The 16,547-nt window shown below is 36.2% G+C and overlaps 1 protein-coding gene across 3 annotated transcripts in view; it reads left to right on the top strand.

The window, feature by feature from the left end:
- Window positions 1–8,040, top strand: part of LOC117394167 (collagen alpha-1(XXVIII) chain-like) — a 63,405-nt gene extending 55,365 nt beyond the window's left edge. For 2 of the 3 annotated variants that reach the window (XM_059012133.1, XM_033992203.3), the window contains 4 exons: window positions 129–211; window positions 1,132–1,246; window positions 1,508–1,683; window positions 6,542–8,040. In XM_059012133.1, the coding sequence (XP_058868116.1) occupies window positions 129–211; window positions 1,132–1,246; window positions 1,508–1,683; window positions 6,542–6,586 (419 nt within the window). In that variant the 3' untranslated portion in view covers window positions 6,587–8,040. Of the gene's footprint in view, window positions 1–128; window positions 212–1,131; window positions 1,247–1,507; window positions 1,684–3,103; window positions 4,040–6,541 lie in introns of those variants that run through there. The other variant, XM_059012126.1, reaches the window with a different exon arrangement.
- Window positions 8,041–16,547: the final 8,507 nt, after the last annotated feature.

The following is a 16,547-nucleotide window of genomic DNA, read 5'->3' as shown; positions in this document are numbered from 1 at the left end:
TTACATAAACTATCGTAGGGATTTCTGTTTCTAGAAAGCTTTGGGCATGCTGCTATTCTGCAACATGATTGAAGTTATCTCTAGTGGTTAATCATGTCTAACTCTTGATTTCTGCATATAACTTGCAGCACTTGAGAGTAAACTACTCAGCAGAATCTGTGAAAGTGAAGTCCCTAAATCTACATTGCCACCTAGTACGCTATCTAGAGAGGTAAATAAATCAAATAATCTATAATGCATGGCAGCTTAAACTGAATACAAAAATTTGGGAAAACATAGTTGGTGTATTAGATTTTATTTTCATTTATTATTAGAACATTACAGAAATATAATGTTTGGCTAATGTCTTCTTGTTATTTAGAATTGGAGATTTTCAGCAAATACTGATGGGAAATATTTTAGGTAGTATGAAAAAGATGTTGAAAATGCAAGCTCATAAGCCTATTTAGTTACTAATCTAAATATTATAAATGTATTTATTCAGATTCAGATGTTGGCATTGATGGAAACAGCTTTGCCGTTTCAGTTTTCAATCATATCAAAATTGTGAATGTTGTCTTGACTTATAAAGATTTGCTTTATTAAACCAAGAACTTTGATCAATTACAGTATGAAAAAAAAGAAATACAAAATATATTGTAGTCAATGCCAGCTACTAAACAAGAACTGTATGCTCCATTGGAGCAATTCTTACCTGTTATTCAGATACATATGTTTTATCCCTTAAAAAAAATTGGTCCTGTCAATGAAATTATTATTTTAACTACATAAAAAATAATACGTTTCTGAAACAAAAATTTGTAAGGTTGAACGCCCCATTCTACCACAAAGAAAGTACAATTTGCACCTATCTGCCATTTAAAGTTTAAAGGGTTAACATTTCTCTACTGGTAGAGGATTTGGTGAAAATTAGGAAAATATATTTTTCCCTTGATGTAGCCTAGTTTCTGTGTGTAGGCTTGGTGTAAATACTTACTGACTTACTAATTTATAATTATTTTGAAATAAAATGACAAGTTTTCAAGAACACAATGGCCCCTAGGTGAAAGTATATCAGAAGAAGCTTGTATGAGTTTGAAACTTGTAGCTATGTATGGACTGGAGACAGCAATTCTTTATTTATTTTCACAGCCATGCCTCCAGAGGAACAGGATCGGTATTGCAAATGACAGAATTGCTCCATCATCGAGCAGAACTTCCATCACCCCTGTAGCAGCCCCACCAACCCGGGAAACCTTTTTTGCAGGTAATCAGATCATCTCAGGCCACAACTTTCCAAGAACATGTGTGCCTCTGGAAAGAAGACTCACAGTATTTTCCAAACGCTTGTGTACATTCAACTTTAAATGTGTTCAATATTAAGATTTTCACATCCATTTTCCTACCACCCCTGCAAACAAAGTGAAATCAAGAGGAAGCAAACAAAAACTACTGTTTTTTTTTTTTTTTTAATATATTAACTGACTAAATTCTACTTGTAGATTTTTTTGTTTATTTTTTATTTCAGGTCTAAGATGTGAACAGACTGTGGAACCAGGAACATGCACGGAGTATGTTGTTAAATGGTACTATGACTCCACAGCAAATGCATGTGCCAAATTCTGGTATGGAGGGTGTAATGGTAATGGGAACCGGTTTGATACAGAGGATGATTGTAAACACCATTGTGTTAGAGAAAAAAAGGTAGGTGTTTTGTGGCAGAAGCTCTTGAGGTATGCTATTGCATGTTATGCCATGTGACTGCTATGATATTTTAAGGTTAGTATCCTGGATTTAGTAGGGTGTGTAACTGTCATATTTATAGGAATATCATTTCAAACGGTTGTTAGAAGCCTGTGGCATTTTGAATATTTTGAATAAGTTATTTGGTGACATAATGATCACTATGGCAGAAGAAAATGGCTTCAAAGAAAATATTTTAACCTCAAAATGTAAGGTGACTAATACTGATAGTCTCCCAGGGTGTCAACAACATTACTGGGGAGTTAGTTCCAGACTCCCACAATTCTCTATGTAAAAAAGTGCCTCCTATTTTCTGTTCTGAATGCCCCTTTATTGAATCTCCATATGTGACCCCTGGTCCTTGTTTCTTTTTTCAGGTTGAAAAAGTTCCCTGGGTTGACATTGTCAATACCTTTTAGAATTTTGAATGCTTGAATCAGATCGCCGCGTAGTCTTCTTTTGTTCAAGACTAAATAGATTCAATTCTTTTAGCCTGTCTGCATATGACATGCCTTTTAAACCTGGGATAATTCTGGTTGTTCTTTGCAATCTTTCTAGAGCAGCAATATCCTTTTTGTAGCAAGGTGACCAGAACTGAACATAATATTCTAGATGAGGTCTTACTAATGCATTGTAAAGTTTTAACATTACTTCCCTTGATTTAAATGTAACACTTTTCACTATATATCCGAGCATTTTGTTGGCCTTTTTTATAGCTTCCCCACTCATAGATCTTTTTCATAGATTCCTTCTTCAATTTCACTATCTCCCATATAGTATTTATAATGGACATTTTTATTGCATGCGTGCAGTACTTTTCTATATTAAATGTCATTTACCATGTGTCTGCCCAGTTCTGAATGCTGTCTAGATTATTTTGAATTACCTTATTGGTCATTCAGAATTATTGGTTACTTGGTTGGGTTTTCTCTCCCTTTTTGTAACAGTGAATTCATTAAGGACATTCCCGTGAATAAAATGATATGTAGCACAGCGCATTCTATTGTAGGATGCCATAATAAACTTTCATGATTTTGATTACAAAGTTAAAACTTGTACGCTTAAAAAAAAAAAAAAATCCTATTTACTTAGCATAGGGCAACACGCTAGAAACTTATTATTATTATTTGTTTATTTAGCAGATGCCTTTATCCAAGGCGACTTACAGAGACTAGGGTGTGAACTATGCATCAGGCACAAGCTGTGCCTGAAAATAAAATTGGGCTGTCTGTTTGCTCCGCTGTTACACAGCAGCTCCAGTAGTTTTAGAGTTCTGCCCCTTTGTTTGAAGGCATCAAACCAGCACTCTTTCAGGCACCTGATGCTGTGTTTACAGATGCATGGTAACAATTTGCTTGTTTTCCGATTCTGCAAAATACAGATCGAGAAAGAAAACAGACACCAGTAAGGAGCAATTACAGCCCAATCGAGTAATAAAGGAAAAACAAAAACAAAAAAACAGCCACTATTGTCTAAATGTCTGCAACAACACTGAATACAGACAAAAACGAAAAAAAAAAAAGTTTCATTAGCCCAAAGTGAACGAAAAAGATATTTCTGTCTGCAGTTAAGTGAGTACTTTGTTTTATTAAACCTCTCAATACTTTGATTGCTGATGTATTGCTGTATTTCTTCAAATTTAAGACGTCCTCGAATTTAAGACGCAATTCCTCACCCACAATTTGAGTAAAAAATAAAACACCAAATGAAGATGCATTTACAAAGATACAACTTCAATTGCGCATTAAAGGAAAATGACATATGGAGGCAGTTTGCGGCCATCTGCTGTCACACAGAGCATTACAGTTATGTGCTGCTTCTCATTTCCAGTCATGATTACTCGTACCATTTTTTCTCCCTTTTTGTGAACTGTGGTATTGCTTGGCATTTTGAGAAATATTGGGGGTCTGATTAGCATTTGCGATCTGTCCAAGCTGGTACTGTTTGTTAGAACTGAGCCTTATAACAAAACACTGAAATTGTAAAAAACTTTTCTTCAAATTCCTCAGGAAGCTAATAACACCTCTTTGAAAATGGCTGCCTGTATGTCATGGATGATTCAAGATCAGGCAGTGACAAGTTAATTTCTGTGGAATGAAATAGTGGGAGAATCCAATAATGTGAAATTATAAAAATAGTCATTTCATGTTATTAATAAAACATTAAGTCTCCAAAATTGGTTCATATGACAAAATCCAGTATACTAACCTTAAAGAGTAAATAGCGGGGTTATGAAAAATATAGCATTATACGTCCCCACGTGTTGCTACAACTGTTTAAATGACGTACTTGCATTTTTTCTTTTCATTGTTAACATCCTGACAACTTTTTACACATAACTTTAAAGTCTGTTTCAAAGTTCTTTTCAAATTGCCTATCTAGTGCACTGGGGTTTGAGATATGTCCACTAAATCAGTGGTTCTCAAACTGGGTTCTGCTTGCCTACTGAGTAAAACATACCAATCTACTCTTTCTGTTTACTCAGCGTGGTATTCTTGAAAGAAATAATACAGTCGACAGAAAATTAAAATGACAAATATAAGATCGGTTTCGGAAAGGGCTCTGAAGGTATCTTTTTTTACAGTGCTTCAGATTGCAAAAAGTAAAAAGGCCCATACTATTGGGGAAGAACTGATTTTTCCAGCTGCTGTAGAAATGTGCGAAGTTATGGTGAGTGAAAACGCAGCAAAGAAATTGAAGGCCATACCACTTTCAAACAACGCGGTTAGGAGAATAGATGATCTTTCAAAGGATATAAAATGTCAACTGACTGAAAGGTTATGTGCATGTGAGCAGTTTGCAATTGAGCTTGATGAGACAACGGATGTGGGTAATGCAGCGCAATTATTAGTTTATGTTCATTATGTTTGGCTGGGGGAAATTATGGAAGATTTACTTTTCTGTCAGGAGTTACCGGTGAGGAAATCTTCAAATTATTGGATGATTTCATGAAATCTGAATCGCTCAAGTGGGAGAAACGTGTTGCTGTTTGCACAGACAGTGCTGCCGCTGTGACAGGCAATAGGAGTGGTGCTGTAGCAAGAATAAGAGCCATAAACCCACTTGTAATCGTAACACATGGTATGTTGCATTGCCAAGCCCTTGCATCGAAGAGAATGGAACCCGATTTATACGCTGTGCTAAATGCAGCTGTGTCAGGCCTGTGAATTATTGTTTATTTACAAAGCTGTGTTTAGAAAGCGGTGCAGAACATGAAGAATTTTTGTTTTATACAGAAGTATGTTGGTTATCTCACGGCAGAGTCCTGAAAATGTTTTTTGAGCTTCACAAAGAGCTGCTGGCTTTTCTTTCTCTGCACAATACTACATTAGCCAAAAACTTTTCTGACCTGTTCTGGATAACGTAGCTTGCATACCTGGCAGACATTTTGAACCTGTTAAATGCGCTGAACCTCTCCACACAAGGGGGCAAGACAACCATATTGGAGGTGAGTGACAACAATGCAGCATTTAGGAAGAAAAGAGATTTGGAAAACTAGACTGAGCAATGGAATCTTAGATATGTTCCCGCTACTGACAGAATTTCTGGATACAAACACCATGACAGTTGAGTGTGTGAAAGAGAGGATCATTGCTCCTTTCAACGCAGTACACATATCATATACTATTGTCATTTAGTTGGAGGGGCGTGATTATTCCATTTGAAAAGAGGTCCGTTAACAAAAAAATGTTTGAGAACCTCTAAATCAGCGGTCAGGAACCGGCAACCCACAATGCTTTTTGTGTCGACCCGGGAGCATTGTTAATTACTTTTATTTTTAAATTGATCAAATATTTATTTCTGTTCTGCCACTCACACTGTCCTGAGTCACTTGTTGCTGGACAGATTTAGCACAGCAAGCACGAATGACTCACTGGCTGCTAGGCAGCAGCATACACCTGCACAGCTGCTAGCCAACAAACGTGTCCCAGCAGTATGCACGTGCATAGTAGCCGACGAACACATCACAGCTTTTTACAATTGATTTAGCGTGGCAGAAATTTAAGAAGATAAGAAAAACATAATAATTATGGATACATTTGTAATTCAAGGTAAAGCTTCAGCTCCGATGGCAGAAACTAGTACTAGTGGCCGACCAGTCAGAAGTTTGGAGCAAGAGAAACAGTAATTTCAGCAAAGTTGGGAAAATGAATTTTGCTTTGTGGCGAGCAACAAGAAACTGATCTGCTACCTTTGCCACAATTTTTTTTATTTTGTGTCCCTATATGTCGAATACACGGACGCCTCGGGGTGTTGTGCGACATGAGACGAAGTTGACTGCCTCCAACCACAGAGAAGTCTGTATATTCGACGTATACAGACACCCTGAAGGGCCTTATTGCATTTATAATCCAGGTGAAACAGTGAATTTGCGGGTAAAACAAGCAGAAGTAATTTTTAGGGCAAAATATATATATATTTTTTATCTGTTTGACAATATGGGCAACAATCCTTACACTATCAGTGCACTAGAGCAGCCATTTTAAAAACAGCTTTGAAACAGACTTTAAAGTTATAAGTGTAATAAGTTGTCAGGATGTTAACAATGAAAAGAAAAAACACAGGTACGTTTTTTAAACAGTTGTAGCAGCACGTGGGGACAGGTAACACTTCATTTTTCTGAACCCCTCTACATACTCTTTAAGTAATAGTAAAGCCTTTAAGTAAATTATGGGGCAGTTGAAGTAGCTGTATTGCTCTGTACTCAGTGTCTGTTAGCTTTGCACAAAGTTTCCGATAATAGTATTATCTTTTTGTTTGGTAGTATTTCTATTTCAATTGTATCCACTTATGATCTTTGTTTTGTTTTTTTTCACAGAAATACAATCTGTGCCTGTCACGTCATCATAATGCAAGAAAATGAAGTATTGCTTTTTAAAATAAATCACTGTATACATGTATACACATAATAATTTAACATCCACTGTGAAAATCAAAGCTAATTTAGGTTCAATTACAAAATAGTTTTTCCTGCTTAATGGTGCTATTCAATCAACCCAGACATATGAGTACACAAAGCGTGTGCTTTCTGTACATTTTAAAAGCCCTTCTGTAAGTCTTTAATTAATTAAAAATACAAACATATCACACCCCTAATTAATTTATTTAATGTTGTCATAGAACAAGGACATATCACATGTGCTGTGTTTTTGTTTGACTGCTCCATTAAGAAAAATACGTGTTTTTTTTAAATACACAATCCAGTTCCTTAAATATTTGCATTTTGAAATGTATTAATGGAGGAACATACTGTAGTTTTGCTGGCTGGTACTTTACCCATTAAAATGTTGGTGTACTAAAACTGACATTTTCTTTAAAAACAAAATAGAATGACGTTGCACTGCTGATACACATTTGAACAATGTAAGTATGTAGACCTAATTCTTCTCCTTAAGGAGAACATATTTTAATTTGTTTAAGAGAACAAGAACATCAAATAATATCATTTGGAAATTAAGTTTGGGCAAACTAAACGCACATGCAGTGTAAAAATAATGCACAGGATAGACTGTTGCCAACAGCATCATTTCCATGCCACGCATACCCATTCATTCACTAATTACTAGGGGAGTGCCTCCAAGTGCAACAAGAGACTACCATGCTGCAATAAGCAAGTAAATATATCTATTCACTGCCTGTCTTTGTGGTGTTTTGTGTCATAAGTTACCAAAGTGTGATTTTCTGTTGAAAAACCTAAGGTCCTAAATGATTTCATTTGCATTTAACATGTTATATTTCATCAAACTACTGCATATTTGGAGAACAGTATCCTTCAAAACCAGTGTGAATTTTTGTATGCAAATTTACCAGAATGTTGGTTGTTCTACTCAAGTGGATCACTATATTGTTCAGCACCATCTTGAACTAGCTTAAATTGCTCAGTTGTGCATTACTGTAAGCTCATTTGTGATTGTTTTCTTAATGCAAAATGTGTATGCAGAAATAAATATATTCTTTCTTTTTTTTGTTAACTGACAATTTTATATGCAGGAATAAATACATTATTCGATGATATACCTGCATTTACCAATAAGCCTTGGTAAATCATAAGATTAACCGGTAAATGTCTGAAAAGCAATCTATTTTTTCATAATTTTGGACATTTACCACATTATTTGGTAAATGTTAAGATTGACCAGATTCTGATTCATTCATTTTTGTAAACTAAAGTAGACCGTAAACCTGGCACACACCTCAAAATATTAACGCAAATATCAGGAAAAACCTATTCAGGTAACTGATAGTCTATTCATTATTTACAATCACTCTGCAATATCCATGTCTTCATTCTCTACTTCAGCCTCTATGGAGGATATTTTATGCCAAAATGAATATATATATATATATATATATATATATATATATATATATATATATATATATATATAAAGGCCTGTCAATTAATCGCAGTTAACTTCTGCGATTAACAACCTAATAACGCTAAAATGTTTTTAAGGCACGTTAATCGCAGTCCTCTGTTTTGATCCTCTTAACTTTCCGTGCATCATTGCCTGCCGCTGCATTGTCGAGTGGGCGTAAATTAAAAAAAATACTGGTGAAAAGCACCAAATGTGCAGGAGTTTTGAATGGGTTTATTAAAAAAATAAAAATAATAATATTTAAAAACAAAACAAAACAAAAAAACCATCCCTATGGTTCTTTTGATATATACTGGCAGGCTGAGTCACTCTGAAAGTAAAGCAAATGTGTTTATGTATTAGTTACATTTGTCTATTGGATTTTGTCATAATTATTTAGTTTACCTATATAGTGCTTAAGTGCATCTTTTCTTTCTTTTTTTAAGCATTTCATTTAACGATCTAGTTTAAATGCACAGTTTGTATTGTGGAGGAGTATGTTTGCAAGAAGCATTCTCAGTTATTCGTGTTAATAAACAGTTTCTATAATCTGTGCAGCCTGTTGAGTGGATGTATACGCACTTTATTAAAAAAACCCATTTGTGATCAAAAGTAAATTGAGCATTGTATACCTTGTATTCTGTATTGCTACTGAAACCAATATATTTAAAGTGGTAAAAAAAAAAAAAAAACATCCAAGCTAAGCAAAATTTTTCTATACATGCCAATGTAATAAAGAGCAACCTGGAGGCGAGTTGGGATCCTGCTTTCTTGGGAGGTTTTTACTTCATAATGAACTCTTTCTAAACAAAATGTTTATTTAAAGGGGGATTTGTTGTTTTCCTAAACATAGCTTTAATTAAAGTTGTATTATCTTGTTGTTTAAAAATGTGATTAATAGTGCAATTAATCTAGGTTATTTTCTTAATCGCACGATTAATCGAGATTAATTTTTGAATCATTTCACAGCCCTAATATATATATATATATATATATATATATATATATATATATATATATATATATATATATATATATAATTTGGACATGTATTTATTTATTACGACATTTATTTCGACTTTTCCCAATTGCTTTTTACATTTCATTTTGGCCGTGGCTTCGATATTTATATTCCTCCCTCCCCTTTTCTTTTTCTGCTTTGCTTTTTACATTTTGTTGCTGCGAAGACACCCGTGTCAATCAAAGTTAGTGGGTGGCATCATATACACCATTGGCTGACCACGGAGATTAATTACACCCACTCCATCTTAATGGTGTTCCCTGCAATCAAAAAATGTTCTGGACCTCTCAGAACTACATTTCCCATCATCCTCCTGCTCACTGGTAAATCCATCTCAGTTACATATGTGAGCAGGAGGATGATGGGAAATGTAGTTCTGAGAGGTCCATGCAGGTACATGTGAAGCCATCTTGAGGCAGGGAATGCAATTTAAAAGTTTAAAAAAGTGGTCAAAATGGAAAAAAACAAAACAACTTATGTAAACAGTTGTAGCAACACATGGGAACATGTAACACAATAAAATAAAAAGGTTCTTATATACCCTTAAACAAACAAGCTCTTCAGTTAGAACAGGTGTTTTCAACCGGGGGTAGGAATACACCTGGGGGCACTTCTAAGATCATAGGGGGTATGCAGGCCGACTCAGAAATGCAAAAATAAAAATGAAAGATTACAGTGAGTTTCAAAATGATCCTCCACCTGTATGCATGTGTGATTTCTATTGAGCAGATTTCCACTCTGATATTAGGGTGGGTGAAGCAGGAGCTTTTTACGCAAGAGGCAGAAAACAGAGAGACACTTGGTTCCTTTATAATACTGTGTGGCAATGTGCCCCGTCCCTGTGTGCATTTGTGTGTTGCGTGCGTGTGTTAATGTTGGTGTATAGTCATTGGTACACGGGATATAAACGGGTCTGTGTTTCACGTGTATTTAAAAAGTGTATATTTGTATTTAGGCACGGGATTGCACATCACGCACGTGCATTTAAAATATAATATGTGAACACGGGGTTTCACGTAATGAATTCACGTGCTGGGATTCAAGTGAATAATTAATTAGAATGACGTTGGGGGGGGGGGGGGGAGAGAGAGAGTTAAAGCAGTAAAAACGTGAAATATAAGTGTTTGTTCTCACCGTGTTTGTTTGTCTCCGTGCACCGTTTGTTTAGTGTTACTCCGTTTTGTCTGTCTCTTTAGTTTGGCTATAGTGCCGTGTCCTGTTTTGTATTCCATTGTTTAAACCTTTTATTTGTTAATAAACGCTGAGTGCAGCCATTGCACTCAGCTCATCACCATCACCGTCTCTGTGTTTGAATCCCTTTCTGGTCTGACACCACCCACTCTGGCCGTCTTTGTGACATACTGGAACATTGACAACCATGACAACCAACCCAGACCCAGAATGCCGGTCCAGCCCATTCCATTGGTCTTTGGCCGCATACTTTGGACCAATGGGTACACACATACAGGACCAATCACAGGGGAGACACAGAATGCACATCAAGCAGGCTGATTCACACAGACAGAAGTAAACACATTAGAAACAGCAGGAATACAGGGAGGGAAACACAAATGGACAGATCGCTACAATATGCTTTTTAGCAGTACTGTAAAATACTATATCAGGATTTTTAATGGGAAGCCTATGGTGAAAAAGTAGGCTACATACATTTCAAATTGCAGTCACTCACTTTGTTAAATTTGTTAATGCATAATGATCGACAACAACATGGTTACACAAAATATTAATTTCTGAGTAATGGGGCTAATATTGGAGAAACCTCAGGCCTTGTTTGTCTTCACTACTCACAATATACAGTAAAACCTGGAAGTATAACACATGGTTGTTATTTAATGATTGTGAATATGATTTGTGTATATTTCATAGAATACATGACAAAAACATGCTACATACCAGATGCCTACCAGTGTAACTGTAGTTTCTGTTGCATGCTATAGATCTGGTTTGCCGTCACAGATTGTTACCAAGAGATTGTATCTAACCAAATGTCAGAGGCTACGTTCCCTCTAAGACTTTCATTTAGTTAGCCACTGTGGCTAAAACAACTTAACATTTTTTAAGCACACTGGAAAAACTTAAGCCACTTAACAATACTGTAAACAAGTTAAACATACTGTTTCACAAGGCAAAAAGACGTGTATTTTATTTGAAAACACGTAAATATTTAAATGCCAGACCCTACCCTTTACAATACACATAAACCGTATATGTAAAGTGCACTGTAACTCTGACTCTCATTTAATAAATGCCAAACTTAGTCCCACATGAAAAAATGTCAGTAGATTTCCTAAATTCTGAATAGGTTTGCAGAGATCTTCATGTACTGCACAATCCTTTACATTATTTTGACTGTGACGCGGTTTTCTTTCCACTGCAGGACAGTGCTATTAGTGTACAGGTAGTGGACAAAAAAATGGAAACACCTGGGTAAATAAGGGACACCAAGTATATTGAAAGCAAGGGCTTCCACACAGGTGTGGCTCATGTGTTAATTAAGCAAATAATATCCCAGCATGCTTAGGGTCATGTATAAAATGCTGGACAGGCCTAGTTGCCTATAATTATGGCTAGCATGGCTGCAAGAGGAGACCTCAGTGACTTTGAAAGAGAGGTGATTGTTGGGGAGCGTTTGGCAGGAGCTTCAGTGACCAAGACAGCTCAACTTGCTGATGTTTCTCGAGCAATGGTGTCTAAGGTGATGTCGGCATGGAACTCCGAGGGAAAGACATCATCAGCAAAGGGCAATAGTGGGCGGAAGCGCATACTCCAGGATCGTGATATCCGTGCATTAATTCGAAGTGCAAGGCAGTTGTGTGTACATGGTTGGTATTCCTTGGGCTACATCTTTCGGAACATGATTCTGAGAATTTGTCTGTACAATTTTTTTTTTTTTATTATTACAAGCAGCGGCGTCTGCTGAAATTAAGAACCTCTGTCCTCCCGCCAAACACAATGTTTGTGGCATACATTTTACATGACCAAGATAAAGGATAAGGGCGTCTGCTAAGAAATAAATAAGGGCTTTCATTGGGTGAAATAAAATCAAACTAAACAGCCTGTATTGATTCATCTACCAGCACATGTTGAAAGTAATGGTATTGGCAGTCTTACACAAGTACATTTTTCAAAGCCTTCGCCACCATGGCGAACTTGGTGAAAAATAGTTGAGCAACAAAGGAAAACGTTTCGCTTGTGGCGACGTGGCGAGCGGCTAGCGGGAACATAGAGGTATGCAAATGTATGGAAGGCCATCCAGGTCAAAAACTTGTTATTTAGTACACGTTCTAATTTGACTTTAATACATGTTACTAATTTGGCCAATCAGATCACTGAAAATGAAATGAGAACCAATGAATTTAAAGAAAATAGTATGTGTAATAAATTATCCAATTAAAAGTTGCCTTACATCTGCCACTCCCACCCAATTCATGGCAGTATATGGACTTGGCATTGGGTAAAGTCTAGTGAAAGATTGATAGACCTGGAACCTCCAAGATGAGCATCAACCAGCAGTTTCAGAGCCTTAGAAATCGCTTTAATTCAGAGGTAGTAAACCCACTGCAATTTTCCTTATTCTTGATGTTTTTAAAGTGTATGTCATGGAAGCGGCTACCAGTTATCCTCAGGACTGTTCAGTCTTTTACCGGTTTCCCCCATCTTCTCAAAACCCACTTCCTCAACCTTTATTTGTAAATTCCTATTTATATACATTTTTGGATTTTTACTGCCTGTAATATTGTAAAATATTTAGCAATCTGTAATGTTGCCTGTAATATTTAGTTTCATTTCTGTAAGTCGCTTTGGATAAAAGCGCCTGCTAAATAATTAAATAATAATAATAATGTCTGAAATTAAAGATGTTATCCCGAAGGTGATTGGCTAATCTTGTAATTACGCTGCATGACTGTAAAATGACCAGCTCCTACGTAGGTACTACTGTAAAATGTTATTTAGAATACATACTATTTTATGTATTCTGATTGGTCCAAATCAATACGGTCCAAATGTTATGTAGGGTCTGGTTATTTTACAGTAGCTTTTATCACTTCTAACTTTTCACTTTAACTTCACTTTTATAAAGTTAAAGGGTTGGTTTAATTTGAAGTGATTATTCATTATTGTCTACTTTAACATATCAAATACAGTGCAGTTCTTGTGTTAGCAAGATTATTGCTAGCTGTTAAACGGTGTCCCTAAAATAAACAAACCACCTGTAATTCCAGAATCTGTAGTCCTCACTTTCTTAATAATAATAATAATAATAATAATAATAATAATAATAATAATAATAATCCCTCTCAGGACAAGCCCCGGGACACTCCAGGGAGGACAAGCTTCCCTCACAGGACAAACTCCATCCATGCCACCTCTTTGTTACTTGAATGTAAAACATTTAAAAACACATTTCTTAAACCAAAGGAGGTTAATATTAAATTACTACAATGAAGGAACTACTGTACGTAATTTAGACCTACTGTATACTCATGATAACAGTTTGTGTATATTCTAGTTAAGTGCATTGTATTTGAAATTATTTCTTATGAAAATTCACATAATTGTTCCAAGTAATTGCAAATGCTAGTAAATGATATCCAAATGTAAGGCAAACTGGCTATGCAGTTAACAGGAATCTCTTATATATATATATATATATATATATATATATATATATATATATATATATATATATATATATATATATATATATATATATATGTATACAGTACTGTGCAAAAGTTTTAGGCAGGTGTGAAAAAATGCTGTAAAGTAAGAATGCTTTCAAAAATAGACATGTTAATAGATTATATTTATCAATTAACTAAATGCAAAGTGAGTGAACAGAAGAAAAATCTAAATCAAATCCATATTTGGTGTGACCACCCTTTGTCTTCAAAACAGCATCAATTCTTCTAGGTACACTTGCACAAAGTCAGGGATTTTGTAGGCATATAGACAGGTGTATGATTAAACAATTATACCAAACAGGTGCTAATGATCATCAATTCAATATGTAGGTTGAAACACAATCATTAACTGAAACAGAAACAGCTGCGTAGGAGGAATAAAACTGGGTGAGGAACAGCCAAACTCAGCTAACAAGGTGAGGTTGCTGAAGACAGTTTACTGTCAAAAGTCATACACCATGGCAAGACTGAGCACAGCAACAAGACACAAGGTAGTTATACTGCATCAGCAAGGTCTCTCCCAGGCAGAAATTTCAAGGCAGACAGGGGTTTCCAGATGTGCTGTCCAAGCTCTTTTGAAGAAGCACAAAGAAACTGGCAACGTTGAGGACCGTAGACACAGTGGTCGGCCAAGGAAACTTACTGCAGCAGATGAATGACACACCATGCTTACTTCCCTTCGCAATTGGAAGATGTTCAGCAGTGCCATTAGCTCAGAATTGGCAGAAAACAGTGGGACCCTGGTACACCCATCTACTGTCCGGAGAAGTCTGGTCAGAAGTGGCCTTCATGGAAGACTTGCGGCCAAAAAGCCACACCTCCGACGTGGAAACAAGGCCAAGCGACTCAACTATGCACGAAAACACAGGAACTGTGGTGCAGAAAAATGGCAGCAGGTGCTCTGGACTGATGAGTCAAAATTTGAAATATTTGGCTGTAGCAGAAGGCAGTTTGTTTGCCGAAGGGCTGGAGAGCGGTACACGAATGAGTGTCTGCAGGCAACAGTGAAGCATGGTGGAGGTTCCTTGCAAGTTTGGGGCTGCATTTCTGCAAATGGAGTTGGGGATTTGGTCAGAATTAATGGTCTCCTCAATGCTGAGAAGTACAGGCCGATACTTATCCATCATGCAATACCATCAGGGAGGCATTTGATTGGCCCCAAATTTATTCTGCAGCATGACAACGACCCCAAACATACAGCGAAAGTCATTAAGAACTATCTTCAGCGTAAAGAAGAACAAGGAGTCCTGGAAGTGATGGTATGGCCCCCACAGAGCCCTGATCTCAACATCATCGAGTCTGTCTGGGATTACATGAAGAGAGAGAAGCAACTGAGGCTGCCTAAATCCACAGAAGAACTGTGGTTAGTTCTCCAAGATGTTTGGGCCAACCTACCTGCCGAGTTCCTTCAAAAACTGTGTGCAAGTGTACATAGAAGAATTGATGCTGTTTTGAAGGCAAAGGGTGGTCACACCAAATATTGATTTGATGTAGATTTTTCTTCTGTTCACTCACTTTGCATTTTGTTAACTGATAAATATAAACTATTAACATGTCTATTTTTGAAAGCATTCTTACTTTACAGCATTTTTTCACACCTGCCTAAAACTTTTGCACAGTACTGTATATATATATATATATATATATATATATATATATATATATATATATATATATATATATATATATATATATATAAGTACGTTAACAAAGTAGCTAATGCTCAAATACATTGTTGTTTCGTTTCGTTTCGGCAACGACATGACGTCATATTAGGAAAGTAAAATAATGTTCAAAAGAGATGATGAAACCTAGGTACTAATTACCGTTCCAAATCCTGCAGTCAACTGAAATGAACAGAAACCCGCCAAATAAATCAAATAAACAGAATGGGCTAAAACGCAACCAATCGAGCTGCTCAGCAAACAAAGAGGCGGCGTGAACCAATCAACAATCGGTGGAGGTTTTCAAGGCTGACCAATGAGACCGCTACTCTACATACGGTTTCCTGTTGTCCTGTAAGGAAAAAAGTCCTGGTAAGAAAAATTTGTGGTACCTTTCTGTGTTGTGCCTGTAGCGATACCCAGTTTCTCAGATTGTATCCAATCATAGCAGTCTCTTAGTTGAAACCACACCCTCATCACGCCCCCAGCTGCATTGAGGCGTGTCTCTTCAGGAATAAGGGTAGGGAAAAAACACGCGCTGGGAAATCTCTCACTTCTTGTGGCGAATTTGCATTTCGCAAAAACAGTTGCAGTGCAGTGCACGCCATAAACGATTGCGTCAATTAAATGTTACAGATATACTTTCAACACATGCATTCTCTCTTCACAGCTCCCTCCCAAAACCTAACCCTCCCAACATGTTCCTTTAATCGGGGTCTCACAATCCAGCCCAGAAGAATTTTCATAGATTTGATTTATTTTACTATCTTGTTATCCTTGGTCGGCATTAATATTTTTTGTTTCACCACGTGTCAGGCATTTATTAAATATTGATCCAATTATCACTGAGCAAGGGTGACTTGAATACATTTTAAACATAATATGAAAATATATATATATATATATATATATATATATATATATATATATATATATATATATATATATATATATATATATATATATTGATGGTTTACATTTTAGAGACTTAGCTTTGTAAAACATTTATACTGTAACTGTTATTATTATAATTTGGAATTTGTAGACCATCCCTAAAATTGTAATCTATCACGTG

This window comes from Acipenser ruthenus, chromosome 3, assembly GCF_902713425.1.
Source record: "Acipenser ruthenus chromosome 3, fAciRut3.2 maternal haplotype, whole genome shotgun sequence".
Classification (NCBI taxonomy): Eukaryota; Metazoa; Chordata; class Actinopteri; order Acipenseriformes; family Acipenseridae; genus Acipenser; species Acipenser ruthenus.
The sequence above is the reverse complement of the archived record's forward strand: the minus strand, read 5'-3'. Positions and strand labels throughout refer to the sequence as shown.